Source organism: Osmia bicornis, chromosome 3, assembly GCF_907164935.1.
Source record: "Osmia bicornis bicornis chromosome 3, iOsmBic2.1, whole genome shotgun sequence".
Taxonomy (NCBI): domain Eukaryota; kingdom Metazoa; phylum Arthropoda; class Insecta; order Hymenoptera; family Megachilidae; genus Osmia; species Osmia bicornis.
This window is the reverse complement of record NC_060218.1, coordinates 59,877-73,465: the sequence shown is the minus strand read 5'-3', so window position 1 is coordinate 73,465 and position 13,589 is coordinate 59,877. Positions and strand designations below refer to the sequence as shown.

At 42.1% G+C, this 13,589-nt stretch overlaps 1 protein-coding gene across 10 annotated transcripts in view; it reads left to right on the top strand.

Annotated features, from left to right (window-relative positions):
- LOC114876095 (protein turtle) overlaps positions 1-13,589 on the top strand; it is a 134,877-nt gene that overhangs the window by 88,380 nt on the left and 32,908 nt on the right. For 8 of the 10 annotated variants that reach the window (XM_046285169.1, XM_046285168.1, XM_046285170.1 and 5 more), the window contains 4 exons: positions 4,873-5,004; positions 6,071-6,241; positions 6,346-6,668; positions 11,573-11,706. In XM_046285169.1, the coding sequence (XP_046141125.1) occupies positions 6,090-6,241; positions 6,346-6,668; positions 11,573-11,706 (609 nt within the window). In that variant the 5' untranslated portion in view covers positions 4,873-5,004; positions 6,071-6,089. The remainder of the gene's footprint in view (positions 1-4,872; positions 5,005-6,070; positions 6,242-6,345; positions 6,669-11,572; positions 11,707-13,589) is intronic. The other 2 variants (XM_046285173.1, XM_046285172.1) reach the window with 1 other exon arrangement.

Sequence of the window (13,589 nt, the reverse complement as noted above, 5' to 3'; positions counted from 1 at the left end):
CGCGTGCAATGTGCCACTTTTGTCCTATGCTGCCACTCGTAATTCTCCTTTGAAATTGCCTTTGAACAGGGTAGGTATGCGATATCTCTGCATTTACCCGGTTGATCGAGAACCAATCGTTCTGCTAAAACGATATTACCTTAACCTCCTATAAGCAGAATTATTAGTCAAAGGCACGTTTCACGTGACAAATGTAACTCGTCCATTAAATGCAATCGAATTAAATACGCCGCGTCTACGTCACTTTCAGCTAGGGGAATAGAAATTTGCATAGAATGTTCCGTCTTGTTGATTCGGTAAGTCGAATCACCGCACCGCTGCTTCTGTACCGTTGGTTCTGGACTAATCCTCGAGTGGCCCTCGACAAATTACATTCTCATTGAATCTATATTGTAACGCTGCGCTGTACTAACGTCGCGTCGCTTTGCTTCGCTTTCATACATTATGTGTATACCGATTCGAAAATACTAGAATTAATCGGAATAACATTTGCTCGTAACGTTAATAATTAAAATGAATAGAATCACAACGAACCAATGTGTTCTTCTCTTTTATTTCCAGCCTCCTCGTGTCCGCTCGTGAAACCGCTCGTGTAAAGTACGAAATCGTTAAAACCCTTTGATCGACAATCGTTCCTCAGTGTTGCGTACAGTATCTCCAAGGGTCTCCCTTCTTCGCTATCCTAGAGTCAATCTTCCGAGATTTCCCTCGGGGCACTGCACCTTAAACACCATCCGCTTTAAAATCCATTCGAACCGTATCACCCACTGTCCATCACCGAATCCTCTTCCACCTTTATACATATCTCTCCCTTCTCGTTCAGTCCGCCCTCCTAGCTCCTTCCTTCGTTACTCTAGGCGAGTCTACCTGTACACGCCCCTTCTATCCATCCACCTTTCTTCCTCCGTTATAGGTACATATGTTATGTAGTATGTACGATATTACGTACGATATTCACGACAACTCTAACGACCATGCACGATTATCATTCGTTATCCCTTCTCTTACGACTTCAACATCTTTGTAGTTGACAGTTGACAGACACCTGGTGGTTGGTAAACGCTTCGAAACTGGATTACATACACGTTTTTTTAACACCTCCCAATTAATGAATCTCCCAAATATACCTACTCGTAATTATTTTATCGATAATATTTCTGCATCGAGCCGAGAATTTTCCTGATTCTCATAAGCATAAAACATAAAATCATACGTCAACGGGTTAATAAAGAACAGTTTTTAAATCAGATTAAACCCAAACAACGTTATACCGTAAACGCATAAATTTGAGTATCCAAAATTTCCCAATAAAACGTTTGCATCCACACCAGAAGCACTCTCTCGTGGAATATCAAAATATTCCTGTTCCATAATCCCGTAACGACCTACCTGTATGTATGTATGTATGGGGTGAGAGAGTCGAATCGAGCAAGTCCTCGACGTCGTTTAATTTAAACAATCTCATCGGCACGAGTAGTACTACTTCGTTAATTATAATAATACCACTACTGCTGTACATACTACGTTCACGAGGTCCACGAGGTCCACGAGGTCACGAGCGGACGAAAGTTGGCAATTAACGGAGAAGAAAGATCCTCCGAAACGAGGTTCTTCTCGAGGAGAAAGATTGTTGGTTGCACAGGGTTTTCCATTCGACGATCCTTTTCAGCAGCAGGTTGCTCAAACGATGTTGGTCAAACGTCATCGAGTGACCTCGGTTTCGTTCCCTTTTAGGACGCATCATTCTATTGCCAACGGGGGCTCTCATTCTATTGCAGTTTACCGAGAACCTTGACGGTAATAATTAACGGGCTCATCATCGTGGCGCAAGGACACGCGAACGGATTTCGTGACGGATAGCTAGCAGGCCACGTTATGCGCTGAAAGGGCTTTGGGTCGCGTTGATGCGGACATACATTCGCAACGAGATCCGCGCTTACAATCAACCCCCAGGAAGGTGCCTAGTACCGAGTGACACACGGTATTACGGTATTTTCAAACCGCCTAGCCTCGACTATCGTACAGTTTACGAGGATCGTTAAGAAATTATTGCTGGTGTTAACAGAACCCTTATGTATCCGAAGGATGAGTGTTGTGCTTTGAAATGATCGTAGAAGGTTCTCTGTGCATTCACGATCAGTGTAGCCAGGATATGTATCTTTTTACATATTTTCCAATTTGTAGAAAGCGTGATTGAAACTTTGCTTTACCAGTTTCGAAGCAAACTTGAAACACGGTTGCAACTTAGATTTGCATATTTTTCAATTTGAAAAAAAGAGAAAAAAATTCTTGTTCTCTTTTTTTCTTCTATTTCTTGTAAACCTATCTGGAGAGCAAACAAGGATTTAAATCTTTAAACGCAAACTTTTCTGTGCCAGATTAAACATCGAGAAATGACCGAATTAAAAGGTTGAAAAAGCTCGAGATCGTTTCACCGTGGAAATTTGATGTTCGTGTCGAATCGTAACGAATGAAGCGTAATTGGATCGATATTATGGAGGGAACGTTGTACACAGAGGCGCGTGCAATTTTGATGTTGAATAGCAATCGCCACTCGTTGCGCGATACAGGAACACAAAAAGCACAGCCGAATTTTCACAATTGATTAAATCAGCTTTAGACCACCGCGGCGCGGTTGAAAATCGAATCGAGTCCAGTCCGGTCGAGACGAGTCGAATGGAGCAGCTGCGCGTGTTGCTGCTAGCTCGTCGATCAAATTATCCGTGAACAGTGAACGCACTCCGATTCACCCTTTTTCGAGTGGACCTGTTCCGAGATCGACGATATTTGCCCGCGTTTTCTACCTTTAGCGTAAACGAGCGAATCCGCTCTACTCTTTCCTCGACTCTGCTGATAATAATAATGGTAGCGAACCGCGTTTTCATTCACGGTATCGAATTTTACATTTTCATCGGTTCGTTAAATTCATCGAAAATCTAGCCGTGAAGTGATTTTTATTTTTATTTTTATTTTTATTTTTATTTTTATTTTTATTTTTATTTTTATTAGGTAGATGATTTAAATTGATATTATTATTCACAACCAAAGTGTACACGGAAATACTGTCGATTGTCGATAATACCTAAGCGGTTGATGCAACAGAAAAATAACGTGAAAGACGAGAATAATTTTTTCCGCCGATTACGTCACAGATCGTGGGTAACAAGTAGCGTCACGTGGGAATCGTCGACACGGACCAATTAGTTCGTTTCGATTCGTTTCGTTTCGTTTCGTTTCGTTTCGTTTCGTTTCGTTTCGTTTCGTTTTGTTAGAGAGGGTCGACGAATAGGCAGATCAGGGATAAGTGGTTGCGTCACGCGAAAAAACGCTTCACACAAGTGGGTGCCGTTCAGTTCGTGCAGTTTCGTCAATTCTTCAACGATCTCTTTTAATTGTTACTTTAACGAAGCCTGATAATTTATGGTTTTCGTAAAACGATGGTTTGTTAAACTCGACTGGTGGTATCAGCGGTGCGATATCAATCACATTCACAGTAATATCGAGGATCTTGTATTTTTAAGTAGTAAGAGTCAACGGTTTAGCCAACATCAAGTCAGACGTGCTACTGTAAACCTGGACTGACTTTGCAACTAATTTTATAAGCAAAATAACAATCGTAGTTGAATTGCGAAACGCTTCGAGCAACGTTCTTTTAAAGCCCTTTTAAAGATTGAGGAAATTCACGGAAAAATCGCAGCACGCTATCAAGATATCGTGCCATATAAATCTAGGAGATTTCATTTGGCCACGATCACCGTTTCTCCCCCATCAACGTTCGATTCATTCGGTTGCGTGCGTCGCCTCGCGTCGCCTCGCGTCGCTGTGACGATCAGTCGGAGATGAAAGGAGCAAGGGATTACAGGGGTAGGAGATATTGGTCAATCCCACCGGCTCAGCGCTAATAACCGTGGAACACGAAGACGAGTTATGACAGGTGGTGTCGTGGCTCGTTCGGTGGGGTGAAACTGCACGGAGCGGGGTGACATGTGCCATTGTTCAAGCCCCTTCCCCAAACGATTCCTACCCTCTACTCTACCACTTCCCACCTCTCTCACTCAGTCTTCTATTAGCACCGTGCAACCCTTCTCTCCTCCTCCCGATCATCCCGTGATCCCTCTTCGTCAAAAGGTGCTGACGGCTATTCCAGTTAGCCCTACTCCTACCTCCAACATCCTCAATTATGCTACCATATAGGTTTAACGGTTGACATTCTGTAAATACTGAAAATACTGAAAATACTGCAAGTACATACTTGCAAGTGAATTATTTCAAAGATTTACACTTCATTTTCAGCTTGAATTCAAATATGCTTTCAATTGTTCAATTATAATAAGTGTTTCGAACGTTCAGATATTAGCCTCTGCTCTTTGATCATCGAATTTTGATACAGTTCACGAGTTTAAAATATAATAATCGATGATAACGAGACAGGGATTAGATTAATCCCTGTAATTATACGAAACAAGAGCGGCGATGCTAGGTAAATTTTCGAAAGCCCGCTATAATCGTATATTAATTTCTTTTTAACGAGATGGCACCTCGATTATTATCTATCTCTTGAAAATTCTGGACAACGCAACGCAGCGTGTCATCTTTCCAGCAAGCGAGCCCATTTCGAATTTAATCGATTCGATTCACGTCTCGTCTGCGCGGAATTTCAACTATCCACTCCCGAAAGAAGAAGTGAAAGCCGTGCTCGATAATCACGATGCAAGTCTATACGAGAAAGGACAGAGAATGAATAGTAGAGGGAATCGCTTGGGGAAAGAGAACGTTCCGCGTTTTATTATTTATTTTTTATTCCATTCAAGTTCCTACGTTCGATCCTAACGAATCACATGTTTTTTTTTGTTTTTTTTTTGTTTTTTCCAGGTGATGATAGCGACACGTTGTGGAGGCTAACTGATTGTGAGGTAGCTGTTGTTGAAGAAGTGGCGAAACTGGTGAAAATCAGTGTCGGGAGCGGTCGATCCGGGCAGCGGTAGTGGTGGCGGAACGGCAGGGGTAATGTTTACTTATTTACTTGTATGTTTACGTTGTTGATTGTACCTGTGGTCATCAATGATTAGCGCGAACAATTTAATGTAATTAAACAGTTACAAAAGAATAGATAAATCGGAATTGATTGAAGGAAGTAGAAAGCAGCGTGAATTTCGTATTGATCTATCGATCGTGTCGGTATTCGACAAAGTATTCGGAGGCAGGGTAATTTTCGTGTTCTCGTCGAAACGTGGAGAACGAAACGGAGGAAGCTCGTTCCGGATATGCGGTAGGCGTTTAAGTAGAATAATCGAACTCTTATCAGACTTATTCGTGTCGGTGGAGTAATCGAGTGACGATAAGAATCGCGGATAGAGAATTAGACGGTCGCCGGTCGCCGGTCGCCGGTCGCCGGTCGCGTTGGTGGATCTATTAAGGCATTATCTCGCGGTGTTATGCCGCTTTCGTGACGATATCGCTGGATAAACGAGGGAGGAAAAAGCTGGTCGAGACATACGGTTATCGTGGCTCGTATTACGCGATCTGGGATTAAGTAGCTCGCTCCCAGATGCAAATTGAAAATACCGCGATCCGATAACCAAAGAGAGTGAGAAAGAGGGAGAATCTCTCTCACCCCGTGGTATTTATCAGCTGCACTGATTACGGACCGCGGAAAACGTATAATTATACGTACAATTATATTGAACAGACGATTAGAGGGGATGGTATTTAATTTATCGTTTGGTTTAATTGAAATGCGAATAATGTTTTCCATTTTGCTGGTATTATATTGCTGATATATTGCTGGTACATATATTGCTGGTATAGGTGAACGTGTCTTGTGATTAAAGCTTCTTCTCAGGGGAAGAGAATCGTAAAATACTGGATTGAAACGAAGCTATAAAATTCTGTTGATCGTGTTCTCCCGAGTATAAAAAGGCATACGTGTATGTACCTACATATAAAAGTAGAATGATTTCTTTTCTTCTACAAAGGTTGCCCCCTGTCCTTTTCTATTATTTACACTGGACCTTCCATTCGATTGTTGAAAGTATCTAAACTAGCTTACATGGTCGTTTATGATGTACAGGTACTATGGGAGCGGGGGTATGGGGGGCGGAGGAGGGCTACAAGCCACGGACCTCCGGCGAAGGCTCGAGTCCCGGTGTTCAGGAAGCACTTTTCCCCAGGGTCTTCCTTCCATAAGACACGATGGCTGCCGTGCAGCTGAAAGAAGCTTGTCTGCCCAGGAGGGAGAGAGGTAGGTAATCTTACATCTTCCTCGAAATTCGTCAATTCTCTTATGAAGGTACTCGAGAAAGAAATCGTTTAAACTAAACATCTGAATGAATTTGTTGTTTCTAGTGGGGTCGACTTGGAAACGACGCTTGCTTCCGGTCAACCGACCTGTACTAGTTCTCGATCGTACAGACGACACGAAAACGAGGAGAATGAAGAAAAGAAGAAAGGTGCGAGATGTACGTTGAACAATGAAAATGGTGTAATCGATTCTTTGTACGGAAAACTGCGGTTCTCCGTTGGAAGATTTTTCGCCGCGGATGGTGAGGAGGACGAAGAAGGCAATAGGAATAGGCATCGGCTTCGATGGTTTCGCAGGGACTTCCGGTGGCTCGCGGATGTGGCGACGAGGACCCTGCTCCTCGGTATCGTGCTTTTCATCACGCCAGGTACATTAGAATAATTAAATTTTTACATTGCTCGTTTAAAACTTTAACACAGCTATGTACATATTCGGGTAATCGGTAACAGAGAGTCTACTCTCTTTACGCTCGGTACTCGAGTACGCGTTTGTTTCATTACCGTTTACCGGTCTCCCGGGTTGTACATTAATTAGCGAAGCTCGCTAATCAGAACAAGTCTACCGAGTCACGGTAATAGCTTTCCATCGTCTCTCGAGTACGATCGACCGATCGATCGATCTTGGATTCAGTGTGGCGTGGCGTGGCGTCTGTCGTGACTGGTTGGGGATGCGCGTAGATCAGCACAGGCGTAATGACGTCGATTGAGATCGAACGGAGAGTTTCCGTCAAGATACCTCTTGCAATTGGTAATACGTGTCTCTGCACCATACTGTACAATTACGCGCGTGCACTTCACTCGTGTGTTTCGTCAACAGTCCTGTGGATCCTGTTAGACAGACCCTAAAGCAATTGCTTCACACAGCTCCTCCTTGTAGAAACGGTCCTTTCATCTCCTCCTTCGGGACAATTATCCAGTCGAAATTTCAAAGATATTCTATTTCTTATTGTTGAAACAAACGTCCCTAAATGTCACGAAAAGTGAAACAATATCATCTTTTTTTATTCAGATTCGAGTGGTAGGAAATGGTAGAAACTATTTTTTTTTTTTCTTTTCTTTCGAACGGATGAGGAAGAAGGATAAAAAAAACCGTTACAGGATCATTTAACGTTCGAAAAACAACCGACCAATCGAATGCAACGTTTACCTTGCCAGTTTTTATTTACGACTGTTATTACGTCAAAGTAGGAAAAGCTGCAACGCAGTTAAACCAATTTACAGGAACGGATGAATAAAATGACGTCAATACGTGCTCGTTTCAAAGGATGTTCCCTCTTTTTAATATACGACCCTTACGAACCTCGTCGTTAGTCTCATCAACCAGAACAATTTCATTAAAACTCCGCTTTTATGCTCTCAAGGTGCTTGTTGAGCGCGTGCCTGTCGGTTCTTTCTAATGATCCGTGCATGAGAGTGGAAAAAATCTATGCGAATCAAGCATTTACCTTTTTCCCTTCTCTACCTTTTACGTTTCTCCGAGAATGCTTCATTTTTATTTTCTCGTTATTTCATCGTTAAATTTACCTTTTATTTATACCATCGTTGCATAATTTTTTTAACAAATTGCTACGAACTGGTACTATTTATACATATTTTCAATGAGGGATTGATTTCTATACATTTCTAGCAGAATTTACTAAATATTCTATAAACTAAATTAGATCCATGTTTGTACCATACGGTGACTCTTCAATTTAAATAACACGTGTAGGAAGAAAAAATTGCAGGTAGCAACAAATGTAAATCGAATTAATGCTTTTTAATGAAATGAAATTCGCAGAAACATGTAAATATGTACCTATCATTTCGACGACCTTATTTTCGAATTTCTTCCATTTGATATAACATTGATGTACATAGTATTGACGTAGGTATACATGGTGTCTTATAAATGGAAAGATCAATAATACAAAGTAATTTGAAAAATTTCCATAAACTTGGTTAAAATAAAATTCTCGTTTTAACTCGGAAATAGTAATTTCTCTTGTAAGCGAGTTACGCGTAATTTTTCCGTTTATGAGCTCTCGTAAAAGGAAGGAAAATTATCGTGAAATTGAGAAGAAAGGACAGCGTTGATGAAAGACGGGGCAAAGCGAGCTAAAATTAGCGGAAAAGTTGTTTAATATAGAAAGTTGGATAAGTGGAGGAAAGACGGAGCGAAAGACGGAGCGAAAGACGGAGCGAAAGACGGCCATTGTGATCGCCAGTTGCACGACACAGCACCGAAAGATAATCATCTCCAACTTTTCCTCTTTAATAGGTGGTACTCCTCATCTATTTATCTTCCAATCACTTTACCGACTAACCTTTGGTCTGGTAAATTGGTCGCACTCGTAAATTGCGATACGTGTAAGATAACGATAAGTGTATTTTTCCCAGCAACTGACCCTGAGATATCTCTTTACATATTATGACACGAACCTCTACACTTTACACGATAGCGTATGAGTTTAACTAACATAACATATATGTATCTGGCTTAAGAAATGGCATCCTGAAATGCATTCGGTCGCGATTAAATTCCTCTGCAGATTGCAGAGGGCTCGTCGTCGTGGTGGAACGATCGCCATAAATTACGTATACACGAGGCATCCGCGCGTGTTGGCGGTGAACGATTATGGTTTCTTCCTCGCGTAGCTGGCTTCGAAGCAGCCCAGATGGCAAGCGATGAAACGAGTTGCAAATTACGTTGTCCGTACCTGGAGGGTACGTTGCCCTTCCATTAAAGCCCGTTCTACGCGACGCGACGACGCGATGCTCGATCGATCGATCGAGACCAGTGAAAAATCTTGTCTCCTCGATTTGGTACTTACCTATACATATGTGTATATTACGGTTCCCTCCGTTCTATTGCGAAACAATCTATACATATTTACTCGAGGAATTACCATAATTATGCTAAATAATTAAAATCTCTACTCGGGGTGAAAGTTAGCCTCTGGTTAATTGCTTGTTGGCCGTCATCTCGTCTGTACATACATACGCTTACTTAGCTGAAGCCGATCGAGTGGCTGCTTAATTTCACGGTTGGCCGCTGACTGAAAATTTCATAGAGAATACGAGCAGATCTTCTTGCGTGTTTGCCACCAGAATCTGCTTTCCTGTGCACGTGGTGGTCGAGAAATAATATGTACCAGGAATCTCCTGCAAGCGAGCCTTTTGTCTATATTATATCCTATCGCGTGTCGCGAGGAACGAAAGACAAGAAGGAAACATCGTAACTTTTCATATGTTTCGCTTGAATATAGTTTTGCTCCTTTTCATTGACGACTGATCACGCTGGCCGTTTTCACTGATTCATCTCTACCAGCAGATGTAACAGAGTGGTCGAGCGTGCGCATCCTTTCTGCAACGAATGGATGCGATAGACAGAGACGCGGGCAGGTAACGCACGAGCCAAGAAGAGACGTTTCGTCATACGTGAGTACATATGTATAGGTTCTCTGGTGAATACTACCACGTGTGATACGTATACAGACCATGCCGATCTGTCAATAATCCGAACAATAGGCGGCTACAATGGAACGAAAGCTCGAGTGGCGATCAAAGTCGCGCTCCCTCACTCGACGCGACGACAACGCAACGTCGTGTTCCACCCGTTGCTTTCGACTCTGCTCTCTTTTTCCCCCTTCTTTGCTCCGCTTATCTCTCGTTTTTCATCCTGATTTTCTTCTCAACTTTTACTTTCTAACGGATAGACCGATTCACGGAAAAACAAACGATTGTCACAAAGTTTCTCACATTCTTTAAACAATAATGTTTTTTATTTTTTACAAAACTGTTGAAATATGCGTACGAGTGTGATTATTTTGAAATTATTGAAAGGAGCGATTTGAACAATAGAACCTTCTATTGTTGGTAAGGAAGCTTACCAATGGACTGGTCGCCCATTGTTCCTTGGACGGAGACAATTTTCAGCCAGTGGCGAACGCCCTTTTGGAAAGTCTTTCATTTTTTTGGACGGTCGCCCGCATCGAACGCCTTCGGCGCTACTCTCTTCGCCACGTACGCCGTTTCTTGGATTTTTCCAACTTTTTTCCTTGGAAATGCGCTGTGAGAAGATTGGTGATGTTCTGCAAAAAGCTGCATTATCTTCTCTATCAAAATCTATGAATAATTACAATTATTCGTGTATAGTGTTCACACGAATCTGTTTTTCAGGATAACGAGATGTTCGCGGCCAATTGAAAATTTAACGATGGCTGCGAGAAACGATGATGATATCAATCATTTTACCAGCTTAACGTTAACGATTCCTAACGTTATTAAATTTCATCAATGTTTCCCATTATCATCGATGTCTTTATTTGTTTTTTCTTACAAACGGTGAAAGATTCCGTCATGCGAAACGAGCGACACCTCGACGAAAGATTTATTTCAGAAACCTTTGTTGCGGGTAGAAAGAGATGTGGAAAGTGTGTTGTATTCGTAGTCGACGGGATTCAAAGGGAATTCAAAGGTATCAAAGTCATATCCATTATTCGAATGGAACCCATTACGACACCGATTTTTCTGGGGCTTCGGTGGATTTTCCATAAACTTTTCCGTTCTTTGACTGGAAACTTGCGTCCATCAGATTCTACAATATATTATTTTCACGATGCTGGCTGTGACAAATATAGTAATTGCAAAAACCTTTATAATATCGATTCAACTGATTCAACCCGTTTGGTTTTTATTTATGTAAGTGTTTAAAATTCTGTGCAACGTAAGTAACGGTTAAAAGTTGAAACTTTCTCTGAAATGGTACGAATAGACAATTCGTACGTTAGAGATTTAAGAGAGACGATCCTCGAATTTTACGATTAGTCGGTTCGTTCTCTCGCCGAAAGTATCGTGTTATCTTATTTATCTGATTTTTTTCGGCTTTGGCTCACGTAATACCCGAATGACTTTACGAGAAGGGTGGTAAAAATACAGAAGCGAAAGTTACCTCGGTAAATCAGAAAGTTTGCCTACGGCTGTAACTCGGGAGAAAAGTTAAGGACACCTCAAAAGCCAGCCAGAGACTTTTACAAAATATGTATCCGTCGGGTCGCGTAGCGTCGCATAGCGTCGCGTCAGCCCGTCATCCCAACGTGCACAAGTTGGCAAGTTTTACGAGCTCGGGTCAGTTTCTTCGAAGCGAGCTGCAAGTATAAGTATATTCGCGATAGACGGTATAAGAGAATTTTTAATTCTCACATTTCATTATCAGTAACTTTGTAACTTGAAATAAATTTCAAGTTAATTAACGATCGATCTTAACAGTTTGAAATGGTGTGTGTTTCAGGTCTGTGCCACCAGGATGCGGTGCACATTACGGCAATCCTGGGGGAGAGCGTTGTCTTCAACTGTCACGTAGAGTTCCCCGGTGAGCACCCAGTGCCGTACGTTCTCCAATGGGAGAAGAAGGTAGGCAACGAGGTACGATAACGGACGACACCCTCTGCTCTCTATATCCGTGAGTTAAATACGTGGGCCCCGTTCTCGATAACCACGAGTCGTGAGCCGTTTTCATGTAAATCGCTTATTCAGCGTTCGGCGTTTTCCACCAAATCTTTGATCGCTTTCGCTAATTCGATTTGATTCGTTGCTGAAAAAAATCCATTCACAGGAGATTGAAACAATGTAAGACGTATTTCATAAAGATGGCAAAGTAACTATCATGCAGCGATAACGTAGATATTTCGTGTTTCGTGTTTCGTGTTTCGTGTTTCGTGTTTCGTGTTTGTTAGGGAATAGAACGAAATCGTTCCACGATTTTTTTTTTAATTTTCCCTGTCCGAACGTTGCGTAATCTGGGTAACTGGGGCGTGAAAGCGAGCGACGGCGGGGGTGGTGACGACAGAAAGAGTCCTCTCGTACAGATGAATGGTATTCTCGTGTGAGCTACGCGATCGAATCTTTCCTCGGCACCCCCGCTGATCCATTGCTCTTTTTATCGTTTCCTGTCGTTGGCCAGCGACAGATGCGGTCACCGGCCGTCCTCAGTGTCGATGTATCGCTTTACGAGCACCTCTCTCTCTCTCTCTCTCTCTCCCGACCAGTCTCAATTTCCCCAATCGTTCACTTTCAATCAACCTATCTAAAAGCTACTCTAAAACAAGCTTGAAAAATCATTCTACCTTCTTCTAATAATCCTGCTGATCAACGCTGCCGATTTCTGCCGATTTCTGTCGATTTCTGTCGATTTCTGTCGATTTCGAGCTGAAAAATATGCAAACTACCCTTTCTGGACTTACTGCTTTTTATCTCTTCACCTTATAATACTCGCAATCGTTATCAGAGAGCTATCCTGATAAAGAGGTAACCCTTGCATATAGGTAACTCCTATACTTTCCTTTACTGAAACTCGAAAGCGATAAGCGACGAAGGCGTGCAGGTGTGCGCGACCCGCATTTCTCATTGTACGCTTTCGAATCCACACTGAGGATTTATGGTGGCCACCATAGAATCGAAACGGGTCGTGTTAGGCGATATGTACTCGATACTTTTTCTCTGCGATGTGGGTTCGTTTATGCGGTAAAATCGGTGAAAAATGCGATCAATACGGCGCGGAGGCGGTATACTACACTGATAACTGATAACTAATAACTGATAACTGATAACTGATAACCGGTCGCGAGAAGAGGAAAAAATAATTGGAGGAGGTTGGAGCGGGGCCCCGTGAGCACACATATTACGTTGTTCAAGCATTGCAGTGATTGTCGGCAATGATACCTTGAATTGGCTTATTTTTGTATTTCTTTTTGTTTGATGATTTGTTCGCTTCTACGTGCTTTTACGTACATACATATTTTCGTTTCGTTCTCGTTTTGGGTGGTATCGACGGCGAACGGGACACGCCTCTCGTTCCCAGCTCGCGTAGCTTACAGTAATCATTATTTATTGTTATTAATTACTCGTTGATTATTATTTCTACCCACGATCTTATTTTGGTATACTTGTATCTGATCCGGACTGGAGAGGGCAGAGCACGTTTTCCACGTCGAATCGAATCAACAATGTCATTCGATCATACGTTCTCTCAGGCAGCAACGATTCATACCTTCCTACTTTGAATCGTCGCGTCGCCTCGTTTCTTTCATTCACATTTCACGCGTTATCATTATCTTAATCTTATCATTCGCGTTGCATCAAAAATCGTGGATCCTTTGAAGGACGAGCAACGCTTTCTCTCTATTACTTTTAACAGAAAAATAACTTTGATTCTCAGAAATTCTCTGCAAACAACCAGTTAATTTTAAGCGCGACGATCGATCAGACCAGACTCGGTTAATTTTCTTTTTATTCTTCTTCTTCTTTTT